This window comes from Ornithorhynchus anatinus, chromosome 8, assembly GCF_004115215.2.
Source record: "Ornithorhynchus anatinus isolate Pmale09 chromosome 8, mOrnAna1.pri.v4, whole genome shotgun sequence".
NCBI lineage: Eukaryota > Metazoa > Chordata > Mammalia > Monotremata > Ornithorhynchidae > Ornithorhynchus > Ornithorhynchus anatinus.
Genome location: NC_041735.1, coordinates 47795731 through 47809775, shown reverse-complemented (window position 1 = coordinate 47809775; position 14045 = coordinate 47795731). Strand labels below are relative to the sequence as shown.

The window sequence follows — 14045 nt, the reverse complement described above, 5'->3', positions numbered from 1 at the left end:
CTAAAGGATCCTCACTTGCTTTAAAAAGGCACTCCGGGTTGAAGGAAGTCCATTCCTCTAATTTGAAATCACACTGCAGAGCGAACCATTGTCTCATAATATCAAAAGAAGGGATTTAAGGAGACTGGCCGAGGACGCAAACAGCAACTTCTTTGCTTACCAAAAGTATTAGGAGCTATGTAATATCAGAGCAGAGCGGACAGCTCCCATGTTTGAGGCCATCTTCAAAAGTACCCATGACTGTTTCAACGTGTTAGCCAAGTAGAAGGTTTGAGTTAATCGGGTACTACTTTGGGCCTGGTATTCTAAGGAACCTACATCCTTCAAACGAATGGATTATGTAGCTAGTCTATTTCAATATACTGTCATTTAAGTCCTATTAAAACTTAGACACCTTTCAATAAATGTCTAATTTGGGCTTCATTCATCTTCTGAGTGTAACTGAAATCCAACAGACCATAAAGTTATTTTATTAACACACCAAATCAAATTGTGTTCTTTCACATTTTTATTTAAGTCATTTTTGGAGTTTTCATTTTTAGCTTTTATTCCTATTGTTGTTGCTGTTGTTGTTTCCAAAGAGCTTCCTCTGATTTTTCAGTAAGTCTGAGATATAAGAAAAGGGCTTTCTATTGCTCTCTAGGGTTTAGGAGGAGGCACACAGCTAGCTACACAATATAGGGAGAAAATCTGGAGATCAAGCACATTTTATGAAGTGGTCCAGGCAGAAGGCAAGCAGATATAATACAATTGAGGGGCTAATCTACAGAGACAGCCATAGCTGGTCCCTGCAGATCAAACATAAACAGGAGAAACCATTAGTTTTATGCTTCTCTACTCTAAAACAAGCATGGTTAGAATAGCTCTTTTCCTCATTTTCTCAAAATGTGGTCCCCACCTTAGGTTAAGTATCGCTTTTCCAACACCTAAATGGAGAGCACTTTTTGAACTCTGGCTTCTGCTTCAGACTCTACCTAAGGCCTTAGTTTCTTGAGCTTCAAATGGGTTTGCTCTAGAATTTGTGAATACAAGTTGAGTAATTCCGGGAATTAACCATGAACTCCGGGGGGCGGGAAAAGGACCGCAAATCCCTTTTTTTTAGTGATTCTGTGAAGCTCTCATCAGAAAAGATCCAATGCTGTCGAAATGCACCATGATGAAAATGGAAATTAATTGTTGGAGCAACAGCTGGTGTGTAAGTAACCCTATTGGTATATAAAGAAAAGCTTATTGCTCTTGCTCCTCAAGTGGAGTGTAATGTTCACTGTTCTCTTCTCTGGGTTCTGAAAACAGCCTGCAATACAGTTCTAAGACCAACACTCAAGGTCCAAGATAACGAAGTGGTATCCTACCTGGTTACATTATTTTCCTCGTCTCAGAAAACAAAGCATAAATTCCATATTTTAAAAGGAAACTTTCAGCTCATTTTACAGTGATTTGGAAAGGAAACGACTTTCAATAGCAGGAGAATTCCGCCCCATCCATGGCTCCCAGGCTTTGCAAAACTCTCTCCTGAAATTAGCATAGAAGTTTCTGTCTCTGGGACTGCTGTCATTCAATCTCTGGCTTTCAGGCGCGCTAAAATCCTTTGAAAAACCTGGTTCTCAGTACTTCCCTGGATCAAGGACGTGGAGGAGGGGGGCGGGGGACGGGGGAGAGAGCAGGGAGGAAGAGGGAGAGAGAAAAAAGGAGAGAAAGAGAGGCAGACAGAGACCGAGACCGAGGAAGACAGACACACAGGGAGGAAACCCCTATCAAAGGGCTCGAAAGGGGAGAAGGGGTGGCCTGCAGGCAAGCAAGCCAGAGCAAAGAAAGACGGTGGGAGCCGCCGGGGAAGGAGGACTGACGCTGCTTAGGTCACCTTTCCCTCCTGAGCCCTAACTCATCCCCAGCCCAACTCGGCCATGAACCACAAGCTCACTGCCCTTCACTTTTGTGTCCTCGGCTTTGTCCCTGCGCCCCGCGTCCTGCACCCCAGCCTGCAGCCCACCCCCAGCTCCAATTTCTGCCCGAGGTCTTCAAGGAGGTTCCGACCTTTGGCGCACGGTCCCATTTTCTCTACCCTGTCGACGGAATGCGCCTTCCCCTTGACACACACAAGGGTACACGACAAGTTCACACACACATATATATGTATATATAATATGTACATGCTAATCAGCCCCCAGCCCTCTCCACCGCGCAGCCCGAAATCTTTGCCTTTGCAATAAACCTACGATTAGAGGGAAATGGCAAGAGAAGGGAAAGGGAGCGGGGGAAACATTTCGGTTTGCGAAAAGCATCTCAGTTTCCTTTTTGTTCCCTGGCACGACGGTGGTTTGCCCTTATCATCTGACTCAGAGTAAAAAGTTTCCCTTGAAATCGCGTTTATGTTGAGGGGGGCAGAAGGGCAGATTCGCTACAGTTCTGCCCTTAAACCTCTTTCAGAGCGTCGGCCCCGGAATGATTACGATTGTTATCTGTAATTTCTTATTAACGTGAATATTCACGATTTTCCATTTACAGCATTAAATACCTCTCTCTCTTTCTCCATCCCCTGCCCCATATATGTGTACGACTTGAATTTTCGCTTGGAAAATATACTTTCTTCCGAAGAGCAAGGGATTCCAAGCAGCTGGAGCCAAAGCAGGCATAATTCAATATCAAACTGATTATTTCACTAATTATTCTCCCTCCTGTGTTTAACTGTAAAGGAAATGGGAGGGGGGGGGGGCTGGCGATGGTCTTCTTAACGCCTCTGTTAACCGGGAATAATTGAATGTTGAATGTTGCAGAGCCCGAGGTCTGATGAGATACGAAGGTTTTAAAGAGATGATGGGGAAGGGGGTGAATATAAAAGTCGTGGAAGAATGAGCGAGTGGGGTGAAAAAAATAAAACAAAATCAAGATTTCCTTGCCCTAGGGAGAGGACAGGACGGGGGGCGGGGGGAAAGAGGTGAACAAACTAGGGTCTGAACAAACTAGGGTCTTGCATCAGTTAAGCGTCTCCCTAAATGTAATTTAAATACGATTTAATTACCTACCGAAGCCCTGCCGGTAGTAACCGCACACCTTCAACCCGGGTCGGCGTCTGAAAATAATAATAATAATTATTATTATGGGTGTTTGTTAAGCGCTTACTGTGTGCTAAGCGCTGGGGCAGACCGTGGGGCTCACGGTCTTAATTGGCATTTTAGGGAGGAAAAGCAGCTGGAGGTTGTAGCCTAGGGACGCCAGGGTTGCGGCCGGCTTGGGGACAGAGCCTCGGCTTTCGGAAAAAAGAGGGGAGGAGGAAGGGAAGCCGTTGCCCCATTGAGGCGGCCAGTACATCCCCCCGCCGGAGGCACATGAAGTCAAAGAGCCCCTGGAAGGGAAGCCGTTGCCCCATTGAGGCGGCCAGTACATCCCCCCGCCGGAGGCACATGAAGTCAAAGAGCCCCTGGAAGGGAAGCCGTTGCCCCATTGAGGCGGCCAGTACATCCCCCCGCCGGAGGCACATGAAGTCAAAGAGCCCCTGGAAGGGAAGCCGTTGCCCCATTGAGGCGGCCAGTACATCCCCCCCGCCGGAGGCACATGAAGTCAAAGAGCCCCTGGAAGGGAAGCCGTTGCCCCATTGAGGCGGCCAGTACACTCCCCCCGCCCCCGGAGGAGCATGAAGTCAAACAGCCTCCGGCCGGCGGGCTGCAACCGCCACCCAGAGTCGTGGGTGCGAACCGTCCCCCCCCCCCCCCCCCGCGAAGTCAACGGAAAAGGGTGGGGGGGGTCAAGAGCTCGGCTGGACGAAGAGGCTTCTACCTCTTCGGGAATCCCGCGGTTTCTCCCTTCCTCCGTTTCCCCTCCCGTCCCCTCTCCCCCGCCCGCCCAAACAGGCATCTTTCCTTCGATCGTACTTATTGAGCGCTTACTGGGTGCAGAGCACTGTACGACTTCTTTTGTTTCGTTCCGTTTGGCTTTGCCGTCTCCCCCGTTTAGAGCGTGAGCCCGTCATCGGGCAGGGATGGTCGCTATCTGTTGCCCAATTGTCCGTTCCAAGCGCTTAGTACAGTGCTCTGCACATAGTAGGCGCTCAATAAATACGATCGAATAATGAATGAACGCTAAGCGCTTAACCCCCCTCCCCCCGCATCCGTCGAGGCGGCCGGGCGTGCGGCTTGGGAGGCCTGAACCGGCCTTACTGGATCCTCGGACTTGAACTCAGCACCCTCTCGGAGGCTGCCAGTCCTTCCCCCCCACCCACCAGGGGGGCACGGACGGGCCCCGGTCGGGGTCCCCATCCCTCCATCAAAAGAAGCAGCGCGGCTCAGTGGCGAGAGCAGGGGCTGGGGAGTCAGAGGTCATGGGTTCCAATCCCGGCTCGGCCGCTGGTCCGCTGGGTGACTGTGGGCCAGTCACTTCACTTCTCCGGGCCTCGGTCCCCTCATCTGTAAAATGGGGATGAGGACTGTGAGCCCCACCTGATGACCTTCTATCCTCTCCAGCGCTTAGCACAGCGCTTGGCCCATAGTAAGCGCCTCCCTTTAGACCGTGAGCCCGGCACTGGGCAGGGATGGTCTCGATCCGTCGTCCAACTGTCCATTCCCAGCGCTTAGTACAGCGCCCTGCCTAGAGTAAGCGCTCCATAAATACTACTGAACGAATGAACAAATGCCCTCCTTGGGATCATGGAGGCCGAGGACGCGGAAAAAGGGATGGGAGCTGGTGTCAGGGCCAGGGGTGTCCCCTCCCCCGCCCCCCCAAAAGCGTTGAGGACGGTGGTGGGAGCCAAAAGGGAGAGCCACAGGTGACTCCCTCCAATTAATTGTCTAATTCAATTAGTGTCAGAGAAGTCAGCCAATAAGGCCGGCCGCGGGGGAGGGGGGGAGGCCGAGGAGGGAAGCCCCTCCCCGGCCGTCACATCTATAAATGAGGAGGAGGCGGGTCGGTCGGTCGCACAGGCGTCGGGATTTGGTGTGGGGGGGGCGGGGGGAGGGTGGCAGCTATCGCCGCCTGTCGCCTCTGTCGCCGCCGTCGGTGACCCCCCCCGACTCCCGGCGCGGGGGGGGGGGGCCGGGCAGAGTGGGGTCTGCCTCTTTGGCTCCCGCTTTCTCTCCCCCCGCCCCCCCAGGAAGGCTTCACCGCGGGGTTAAAGCGTCGCGGCTGTGGGTGCGAATCCGCCGCGCGGGGGCTCGGCGTCCGCCGGGAGGGGGCGCTGTGGGGGGCCGTGGGAGCGCGGGGGCCGGCGGAGGATGCAGTTGGGGGAGCCGCTGCTGGGCGGCGCGCCGCACTTGGCGGGCGCCCCCTTCTTCCCCCTGGACGGCGGCGGCGCGGGCGGAGGCGGCCCCCCGCAGCCCGCCGCGCACCTCCCGCTGCAGCGGAGGCCGCCGGGCTCCCCGCCGCGGCGTCCGGACTTGGACAAAGGGCTGAAGCTGGGCGGGGAGGCGGCGGGCGGCGGGGCCGGGGCGCTGCTGGGAGAGGCGGACGGCGGAGACACCTTCCCGGCCGCCGCGGGGCCCAAGGACGGCCGCAAGAGCGCCCCCTGCGGGGGAGAGGAGGAGCTGCCCCCTGCCGCCGCCGCCGCCGCCGCCGCCGCCGCCGCCGCCGCCGCCGCCGCGTCCTCGTCCTCGTCCGGCGGCCGCTACTCCATGGACAACCTGGGGTCCGAGCGCTACTACCTGCCGTCCCCCGGGCCGCAGGCGTCCGAGCTGGGCGGGCCCTGCTCCCTCTTCCCCTACCCGGCGGCGGCGGCGGCGGTGGTGGCGGCGGCGGCGGCTCAGCACGGCTCCGTCTACCCGGCGCCCGGCGGCGGCCGCTACCCCTACGGCTCCATGCTGCCCCCTGGCGGCTTCCCGCCGGCCGTCTGCCCGCCCGCCAGGCCGCAGTTCGGCGGCGGAGGCCCTCCCGGAGGCGGCGGCGCCCCCGCAGCGGCGGCGGGAGGAGGCTCCGCAGGAGGAGGAGGAGGGGGCGCCTACCAGTACGGCCAGGGCGGCCCGGGGCCCCTCTACGGGCCCTACCCCGGGCCGGCGGCGGGGGGCCCGTGCAGCGGCCTGGTGGGACTGGCCGTGCCCGGATCCGCACTCAGGGCCCAGGTCTTCCTCTGCAACAGGCCCCTGTGGCTCAAGTTCCACCGCCACCAGACGGAGATGATCATCACCAAGCAGGGCAGGTGGGTCGGGCCACCCGCGGGGACCCTTCGCCGGCCTCCTTGTGCCTTCCCGTCTTTCCTCCCGTCGTATTTATTGAGCGCTTACTATGTGCGCAGCACTGGACTGGGCGCTTGGAAGTCTGGCCCCACCCCCGTCTAAGCCCCGTGGTGGGGCAGGGATGGTCTCTCTCTCTGTTAATAGTCATGGGATTTGTCAAGCGCTTCCTAGGTGCCGAGCCCTGTTCTAAGCGCTGGGGGAGATGCAGGGTCCTAATCATGTTGGTATTTGTTAAGCGCTTACTAGGTGCCGAGCACTGTTCTAAGCGCTGGGGGAGATGCAGGGTCCTAATCATGTTGGTATTAAGCGCTTACTATGAGCAGAGCCCTGTTCTAAGCGCTGGAGGAGATGCAAGGTCCTAATAATGTTGGTATTAAGCGCTTACTATGAGCAGAGTACTGTTCTAAGCGCTCGGGGAAATGCGGGGTCCTAATAATGTTGGTATTTGTTAAGCGCTTACTATGGGCAGAGCACTGTTCTAAGCGCTCGGGGAAATACAGGGTCATAATAATGTTGGTATTAAGCGCTTACTATGGGCAGAGTACTGTTCTAAGCGCTCGGGGAAATGCGGGGGTCCTAATAATGTTGGTATTTGTTAAGCGCTTACTATGGGCAGAGCACTGTTCTAAGCGCTCGGGGAAAGGCAGGGTCATAATAATAATAATGTTGGTATTAAGCGCTTACTATGGGCAGAGCACTGTTCTAAGCGCTCGGGGAAAGACAGGGTCATAATAATAATGTTGGTATTAAGCGCTTACTATGGGCAGAGTACTGTTCTAAGCGCTCGGGGAAATGCGGGGGTCCTAATAATGTTGGTATTTGTTAAGCGCTTACTATGGGCAGAGCACTGTTCTAAGCGCTCGGGGAAAGGCAGGGTCATAATAATAATAATGTTGGTATTAAGCGCTTACTATGGGCAGAGCACTGTTCTAAGCGCTCGGGGAAAGACAGGGTCATAATAACGTTGGTATTTGTTAAGCGCTTACTAGGTGCAGAGCACTGTTCTAAGCGCTCGGGGAAGGACAGGGTCATAATAATGTTGGTATTTGTTAAGCGCTTACTAGGAGCAGAGCACTGATCTAAGCGCTGGGGGTGATACAGGCTCATCAGATTGTCCCTCGGGGGGCTCACAGTTTTTAATCCCCGTTTTTCCAGATGAGGGAACTGAGGCCCAGAGAAGTGAAGTGACTTGCCCCGGTTCTCACAGCGGACGAGTGGCGGAGCCGGGATTAGAACCCACGACCTCTGACTCCCAAGGCCGGGCTCTGTCCACTAAGTCACGCTGCTTTTTCCGAGCGCTTAGCACAGCGCTCTGCACGGAGTGAGCGCTCGGGAAATAGGATGGGATGAAGGAAGCCTCCCCCCTTTAGACCGTGAGCCCCGTTGGGGGGCAGGGATGGTCTCGGATCTGTTGCCCAATTGGACATTCCGAGCGCTCAGCACAGTGCTCTGCACGTAGTAAGCGCTCGGGAAATTCATTCAATAACGGGTTCACAGTCTAAGATGGAATGAATGAAGCCTCCCCCGTTTAAACCGTGATCCCCGTTTTGGGGCAGGGATGGTCTCCAATCCGTTGCCCGGTTGGACATTCCGAGCGCTTAGCACAGCGCTCTGCACAGAATAAACGCGCGGTGAACTCATTCAGTAGCATTTATTGAGCGCTTACTGTGTGCAGAGCACTGTCCTAAGCGCTTGGAATGTCCAGTTGGGCAACAGATAAAAACAATTCCTGCCTCATAACGGGCTCACAGTCTAAATACGATGGAATGAATGAAGCCTCCCCCGTTTAGACCGTGAGCCCCGTTGGGGGGCAGGGATGGTCTCGGATCTGTTGCCCAATTGGACATTCCGAGCGCTTAGCACAGCGCTCTGCACGTAGTAAGCCCTCGGTAAATACGATGGAATAATAATAGCAGCGGTATTTGTTAAGCGCCTCCGATGTGCAAAGCACCGTTCTAAGCGCTGGGGGGGGGGATACAAGGTGATCAGGTGGTCCCACGTGGGGCTCACAGTCTTCATCCCCATTTTACAGATGAGGGAACTGAGGCCCGGAGAAGTGAAGTGACTTGCCCAAAGTCTCACAGTTGGCAAGCGGGGGAGTCGGGATTAGAACCCACGACCTCTGACTCCCCAGCCCGGGCGCTTTCCACTGAGCCGGGAATGAATGAAATCTCCCCCGTTTAGACCGGGCCTCGTTGTGGGGCAGGGATGGTCTCCATCCGTTGCCCAATTGTATATTCCAAGCGCTTAGGACAGCGCTCTGCACATAGTAAGTGCGAGGTAAACTCAATAGTATTTATTGAGCGCTTAATCTGCGCAGAGCGCTGTCCTAAGCAACGAGACCATCCCTGACCACCCCTGCCCTATAACGGGCTCACAGTCTAAATACGATGGAATGAATGAAGTTTCCCCCATTTATCCCGTGAGCCCGTTGTGGGTCAGGGATGGTCTCGATCTGTTGCCCCATTGAACATTTCAAGCGCCTAGCACAGTGCTCTGCACATGGTAAGCGCTCGATAAATATGATGGGATGAATGACTGACTAAAGGGCAGCCCATGCCCTCGGGCGTGACGGGCAGCGATGGGGTGGCGGGGCCCTGTGGGGTGGAGGGCGGCCCGGGCTGGGGAGTCAGAGGTCATGGGTTTGAATCCTGACTCCACCGCTTGTCTGCTGTGTGACCTGGTGCAGGTCACCTCACTTCTATGCCTCAGTGACCTTATCTGGAAAACGGGATTAAAATTGTGAGCCCCATGTGGGACAACCTGATTATCTGGTATCTATCCCAGCGCTTAGAACAGTGCTCGGCACATAGTAAGCGCTTAACAAATACCAACATTATTGTTATTATTCTACCTCGGCAAGGGTCTTTGTGTTTGCGAAGGGTCAGCCCCGGGGTGCGAAAACTCCCTCCCAGGCACCGCCGACGCCCCTCCCTTCCCCTCCCCCCCCCCCCCCCCCCGGGCAGGGACGGGGCTCCACGCCATGTTCATCCCTCTCCCCACTTCTAGACTGTGAGAACGAATCCCCTATCTGACCCAGCGAGGGGAACATTGCAACTTGGCTCAAGAAGTCATTCGATCATTCATTCAATCATGTTTATTGAGTGTTTACTATGTGCAGGGCACTGGACTGAGTACTTGGAATGTACAGTTCGGCCACAGATGTAGAGACCATCCCTGCCCAACAACAGGCTCACGGTGTCGGGGATACTGGGGGTGGCCTAGGATTCAAACTGTGGGAGACCCCCCCCCCCATCCCCACCTCCGGAGTTCAAGAAGGAAGTGTGTGTGTGTGTGTACGTGTACACACGCGTGCCCGTCTTTTCCCGCTGCAGGCGAATGTTTCCTTTCCTGAGCTTCAACATAAACGGGCTGAACCCCACCTCCCACTACAACGTGTTCGTGGAGGTGGTGCTGGCCGACCCCAACCACTGGCGCTTTCAAGGGGGGAAGTGGGTGACCTGCGGCAAAGCCGACAACAACATGCAAGGTAAGGGGTGGCCAAGGAGGGAGGGAGAGACGAAGGAGGGAGATGAGTTTTGGGAAGCGAGGAGCAGAGCTCCCAGTATGGGGAGGGATCTGGAGAGTTAGCGAAAGCCTCGGTGCGTCCAGTCTTACCTCGCTCCGATGCTACACACACACACCACACACATACACACACATATCCCTCCTCCCCCAACCCCTCCTCCCACCCCCAGACAGTGACCCTTAGCGACCTGTGTGTAGGAAATGAGGTCGGGGGGCGGGAGGGGGGGCTGCTACCCGAGGCCCACCTTTATTTTCCTTCTCCACCACCTTCTAAAATAAAGAATGGGTGCTGGAAGAAAATAATTTTCCAGAGTTATAACCTTCTGTGGCTTCTGAGCTCTGGGAGCCAGTACAGAGCATTGAGTTGAATTCAGTTTAGAGTGTTTTACCTTAATTGCCCTTCTCGCATTTCCTGAGCTCCCTTGGTGGTGCAGTAGATGCTGCTGCTTAAATGAGGCAGAAGAAGAGATTGGGGTCCGTTTCCCATTCTCCAGGCGTAGCCATCAGGGGATGGAGTAGATCCTGGGGCCGAGTTCTTCAAGGCCATTCAAAAACAGACCCGATCTGCGTCCCTTTCCCCTGGCCCCAAGGCCAGCAGGTGGGAAACCGAAGGTGCGTGCGGCAGCGAGACACTTCCGGCTCTTTGTGTCTGTCTTTTAGGCAACAAGATGTATGTTCACCCAGAGTCTCCCAATACCGGCTCTCACTGGATGAGGCAGGAGATTTCCTTTGGGAAACTGAAACTCACCAACAACAAAGGCGCAAACAACAACAACACACAGGTAAAGTCAGTGGCCAGTGGGTTGGTAAGTCCTCAGGTCTGTTCTCTGGGTGGGGGGGGGAGTCCCTGCTTTATACAGATCTTCTGCAAACTGTGCGTTATTTGCACTGTTATGGATTATAACCAATTCTCCTTCACCATCTTCTTAACCCCTTTCTCCCCTGCACCGTTGAAGCTCTCTCCTGACATTTAGAAACCAAGGAGATGGTCTTCGACATCCACCTTTCCCTTTAAATTACTCGTAACACCCTGAACGTTCCTTAACTTCCAGATTTTATACCAGTGTGGTCTTAATTAGGGTCTTAATAAAATGGTCACGATGTCTTTTTGTAATGACCACCTAAAGAACCACTCCCAAGGCCCTTTTGACCTCAATCCTGCTGACTCTCTGCAAGATCGTTGAGGTATGAAAACTTAGGTACGAAAGGTTTTTTTTCCCCCACCCTCTCCCCTTCTAGATGATCGTCTTGCAGTCTTTACACAAGTACCAACCCCGACTTCACATTGTAGAAGTTACAGAAGATGGGGTTGAGGACCTGAACGATGCTTCAAAGACACAGACTTTTACCTTCACCGAAACTCAGTTCATTGCAGTGACGGCCTACCAAAATACCGATGTAAGTGAGCCCGCAAGTCTGAAAAACCTATTCTGCTAAAATCCAGGAAATGAAGTGGCTCAACTGCTTCTATTTTTTTCTTATCTAGATCACACAGCTGAAGATAGACCATAACCCATTTGCAAAAGGCTTCCGGGACAACTATGATTCGTAAGTGTAGCGCTAGTCCTTGAGTATTTTCCTTTGAAAGGACTCTTGCATATACCCATTTCCCCCTCTTCATATGTTAACATTCTCCTCACACCAAAATATGCTACACATTCAAATAGCTTGCTCAATCAACCTATTTTTTTTTTTTTTGGTCAACATTAATTCCTTTAGAAGATTCTCTGGAATTTTTTTTTTGCAGAGAACTTGTAAGAGTGATGATAGTCACTTTAAAATGGTGGCTAAGAATGGATTACCCCAAAGAGCGTGTGATGATTTGGAGCTCTTTACACTCTAGTATTTATCTAGGGTGGCTTTTTTTGGCGGGGGAGGCGGTGTCCACTAAATGTCAGTACATGCCAGCAAAAGATGGTGACCATTGTTGTTGGAGATCAGCAGATTTTCACAAAACCGTTTTTTTTTTTTTTTTTTTAAAGAATAGGCTTTAAGAGGCCCGGTGCCTCCTAGCTATTCCTTTCCTATCAGAATAAACCCCGAATCCTTTTTAATGCTGGGAGGTTGACAGTTGGGAACCATATTAGTTTATTGGGGGGTGGAGGTTTGGTTTTTTTTTTTTTTTTTTTAAGTGTTTCTCTTTATATTGTAGCATGTACACCGCTTCCGAAAATGACAGGTTAACTCCATCTCCCACGGATTCTCCTAGATCCCATCAGATTGTCCCCGGTGGCCGCTATGGCGTCCAGTCCTTCTTCCAGGAACCTTTCGTCAACACGTTGCCTCAAGCCAGATTTTACAACGGAGAGAGAACCGTCCCCCAGACCAACGGCCTCCTTTCACCCCAGCAAAGTGAGGAGGTGGCCAATCCTCCTCAGAGATGGTTTGTTACTCCTGTTCAGCAACCAGGGAGCAACAAACTGGACCTAAGCTCCTACGAGTCCGAGTACACTTCCAGCACCTTGCTCCCCTACAGCATTAAATCCCTGCCCCTGCAAACGTCCCATGCTTTGGGTTACTACCCTGATCCGACGTTCCCGGCCATGGCGGGGTGGGGAAGCAGAGGCTCTTATCAGAGGAAAATGGCAGCCGGCTTACCGTGGACTTCCAGAACGAGCCCCTCGGGTTTCTCTGAAGACCAGCTCTCCAAAGAGAAAGTCAAGGAAGAAATCAACACTTCCTGGATAGAGACCCCACCTTCCATAAAGTCTCTCGATTCTAATGATTCTGGGGTGTACACTAGCGCTTGCAAAAGGAGACGTCTCTCTCCTAGTACCTCCAGCAATGAAAACTCCCCCTCAATTAAGTGTGAGGACATTAATGCAGAGGACTATAGCAAAGACACTTCGAAAGGCATGGGCTACTATGCCTTCTACACAAGCCCTTAAAGCATTATTGTACATTTATCAAATCGGTAACTTTTCAAGGTGGACTTGGGTATTTTTGTTTTTGTTTTTTGCCTAGGTTGCCAAAAAGACTTGCCTTTTCCACCTTGAAGCATACTTTTTTTGTGCAATTCTCTATAGAAGGTGCCAAAGCTTTTTAATTGCTGCAGGTAACTGGAACAGCCCTAATAGAAAGAAAAAGTCAATTGTTTTTAAATGTTCAATTTTATTTTGAAGGATCTTTTAAGATTTGGTTGGATGGCCCAGGTTTTAATCACACAGCTTATTTATTCAGACACTAAGCTACAGTGCGATCAGCTCAGTGTGATCCAGGGACAGTAGGTGGTGGTGGGAAAGGGGTGGGATGGGGTGGGGTGGGGGAGGTCGGGGGGTGTTTGAAGTGACCCAGAGAGGATGAGTCTGGGGTTTAAGTGCTGTGCACTTAGGAGTGAGAGGGAGGCTTGAACCTTCGTTTCTGTTTCTAGCTCCCAGAACCAGCAGGAGTCGGGGGGGGTGGCTTAACCGAGGCGAAAGCGCCTTGCTTTGGCAGAAGAAACGGGCCTCATGCGCAACCGAGAAATCTCTGGCTGATGGAAGTTGGCTCTAGGCAGTAATAGTGTTTTCCTGAGGAGGAGGCCACCCTTGTCACAAGAGAGGAAGCGAATCCTTTTGTGAAGGTTTAACCTGGATCTCCCATCCGCCCCGTATTCCCAAAGGACTAGAGGACTGCAGCACTTGAAAATGGGCTAAGGGATTGGTTATCGTGTGGGGTTGAAAGGCCCTGTGCTAGAAGAGGAAGTCACCAAAAATAGAGAATTAAACGGTGTACAGTTGTGTGTGTTTAGAGACGCTGTAGAAAAATACTGTGGAATATATTATAAAAATAGTTTACATAGGAGTCTGGTCAAAATCTTGTAAAGTTTTGGTGCTTTGGCGTTGTAAAGGATTTCTGAGTCACTGGAACTGCTGCAGGACACTGGAATGGGGTTGGGAGGTGAGGTGGGGGGGGGTCAGGGGGATGGTCTTAATTACCGCCCTTCAGGACATTGGAAGAGAATCTATTTACTTCGTAGGTAGAGAAGAATGTATTTTTCAGTTGCCCTGTCCTAACTGCAAATATGTTTAAAAAAACAAAAAGAACTCTCCAACTCCTTTCTCTCTCTCTCTGATGACTTTTATGAAATGTGGGCCAGTCAGAGTCCACGCACCAGCTCATGAAGGCTTTTCAGTTTTCTTGGGTTTCGTATGTACAGTAAGTAGTGGTTTTTAATAAACGTGGTGCGTGCAGGGAAAGGTCGGGTGTTTTTTGTTTGTTTTTTTTTTATCTTTTTAAATTTCCAAAAGAAATCCTCCTCCCTCTTAGCCCAGAGGGGCTCTGCACAGGTAATCCCTTTCGCAGCGAATTTCCTTTCCTCCCCAAAGAAGGAAGAAAACCTCGGGGGAGATCCAGTCCGGCTCGGCCCTGCCGGAGAGG

At 52.6% G+C, this 14045-nt stretch overlaps 1 protein-coding gene and 1 long non-coding RNA gene across 3 annotated transcripts; one reads left to right on the top strand and one right to left on the bottom strand.

Moving 5' to 3' along the window:
- Window positions 1-490: 490 nt before the first annotated feature.
- On the bottom strand, window positions 491-3664 carry LOC103164890. Its single transcript, XR_003761431.2, has 2 exons — window positions 3024-3664; window positions 491-788 (listed from the first exon to the last, which is right to left on the bottom strand). It is a non-coding gene; the product is annotated as an uncharacterized LOC103164890 (long non-coding RNA).
- A 1334-nt stretch (window positions 3665-4998) lies between these two features.
- EOMES (eomesodermin) lies at window positions 4999-13866 on the top strand. Of its 2 annotated transcripts, none has more exons than XM_029071382.2 (6): window positions 4999-6121; window positions 9494-9648; window positions 10347-10468; window positions 10926-11084; window positions 11173-11234; window positions 11896-13866. In XM_029071382.2, the coding sequence occupies exons 1-6, from the start codon at window positions 5205-5207 to the stop codon at window positions 12572-12574; spliced, it is 2094 nt and encodes a 697-aa protein (XP_028927215.1). In that variant the 5' UTR covers window positions 4999-5204; the 3' UTR covers window positions 12575-13866. The 2 variants fall into 2 exon arrangements, with proteins under 2 accessions (XP_028927215.1, XP_028927214.1); XM_029071381.2 differs by having other exon boundaries at window positions 5001-6121; window positions 11839-13866.
- Window positions 13867-14045: the final 179 nt, after the last annotated feature.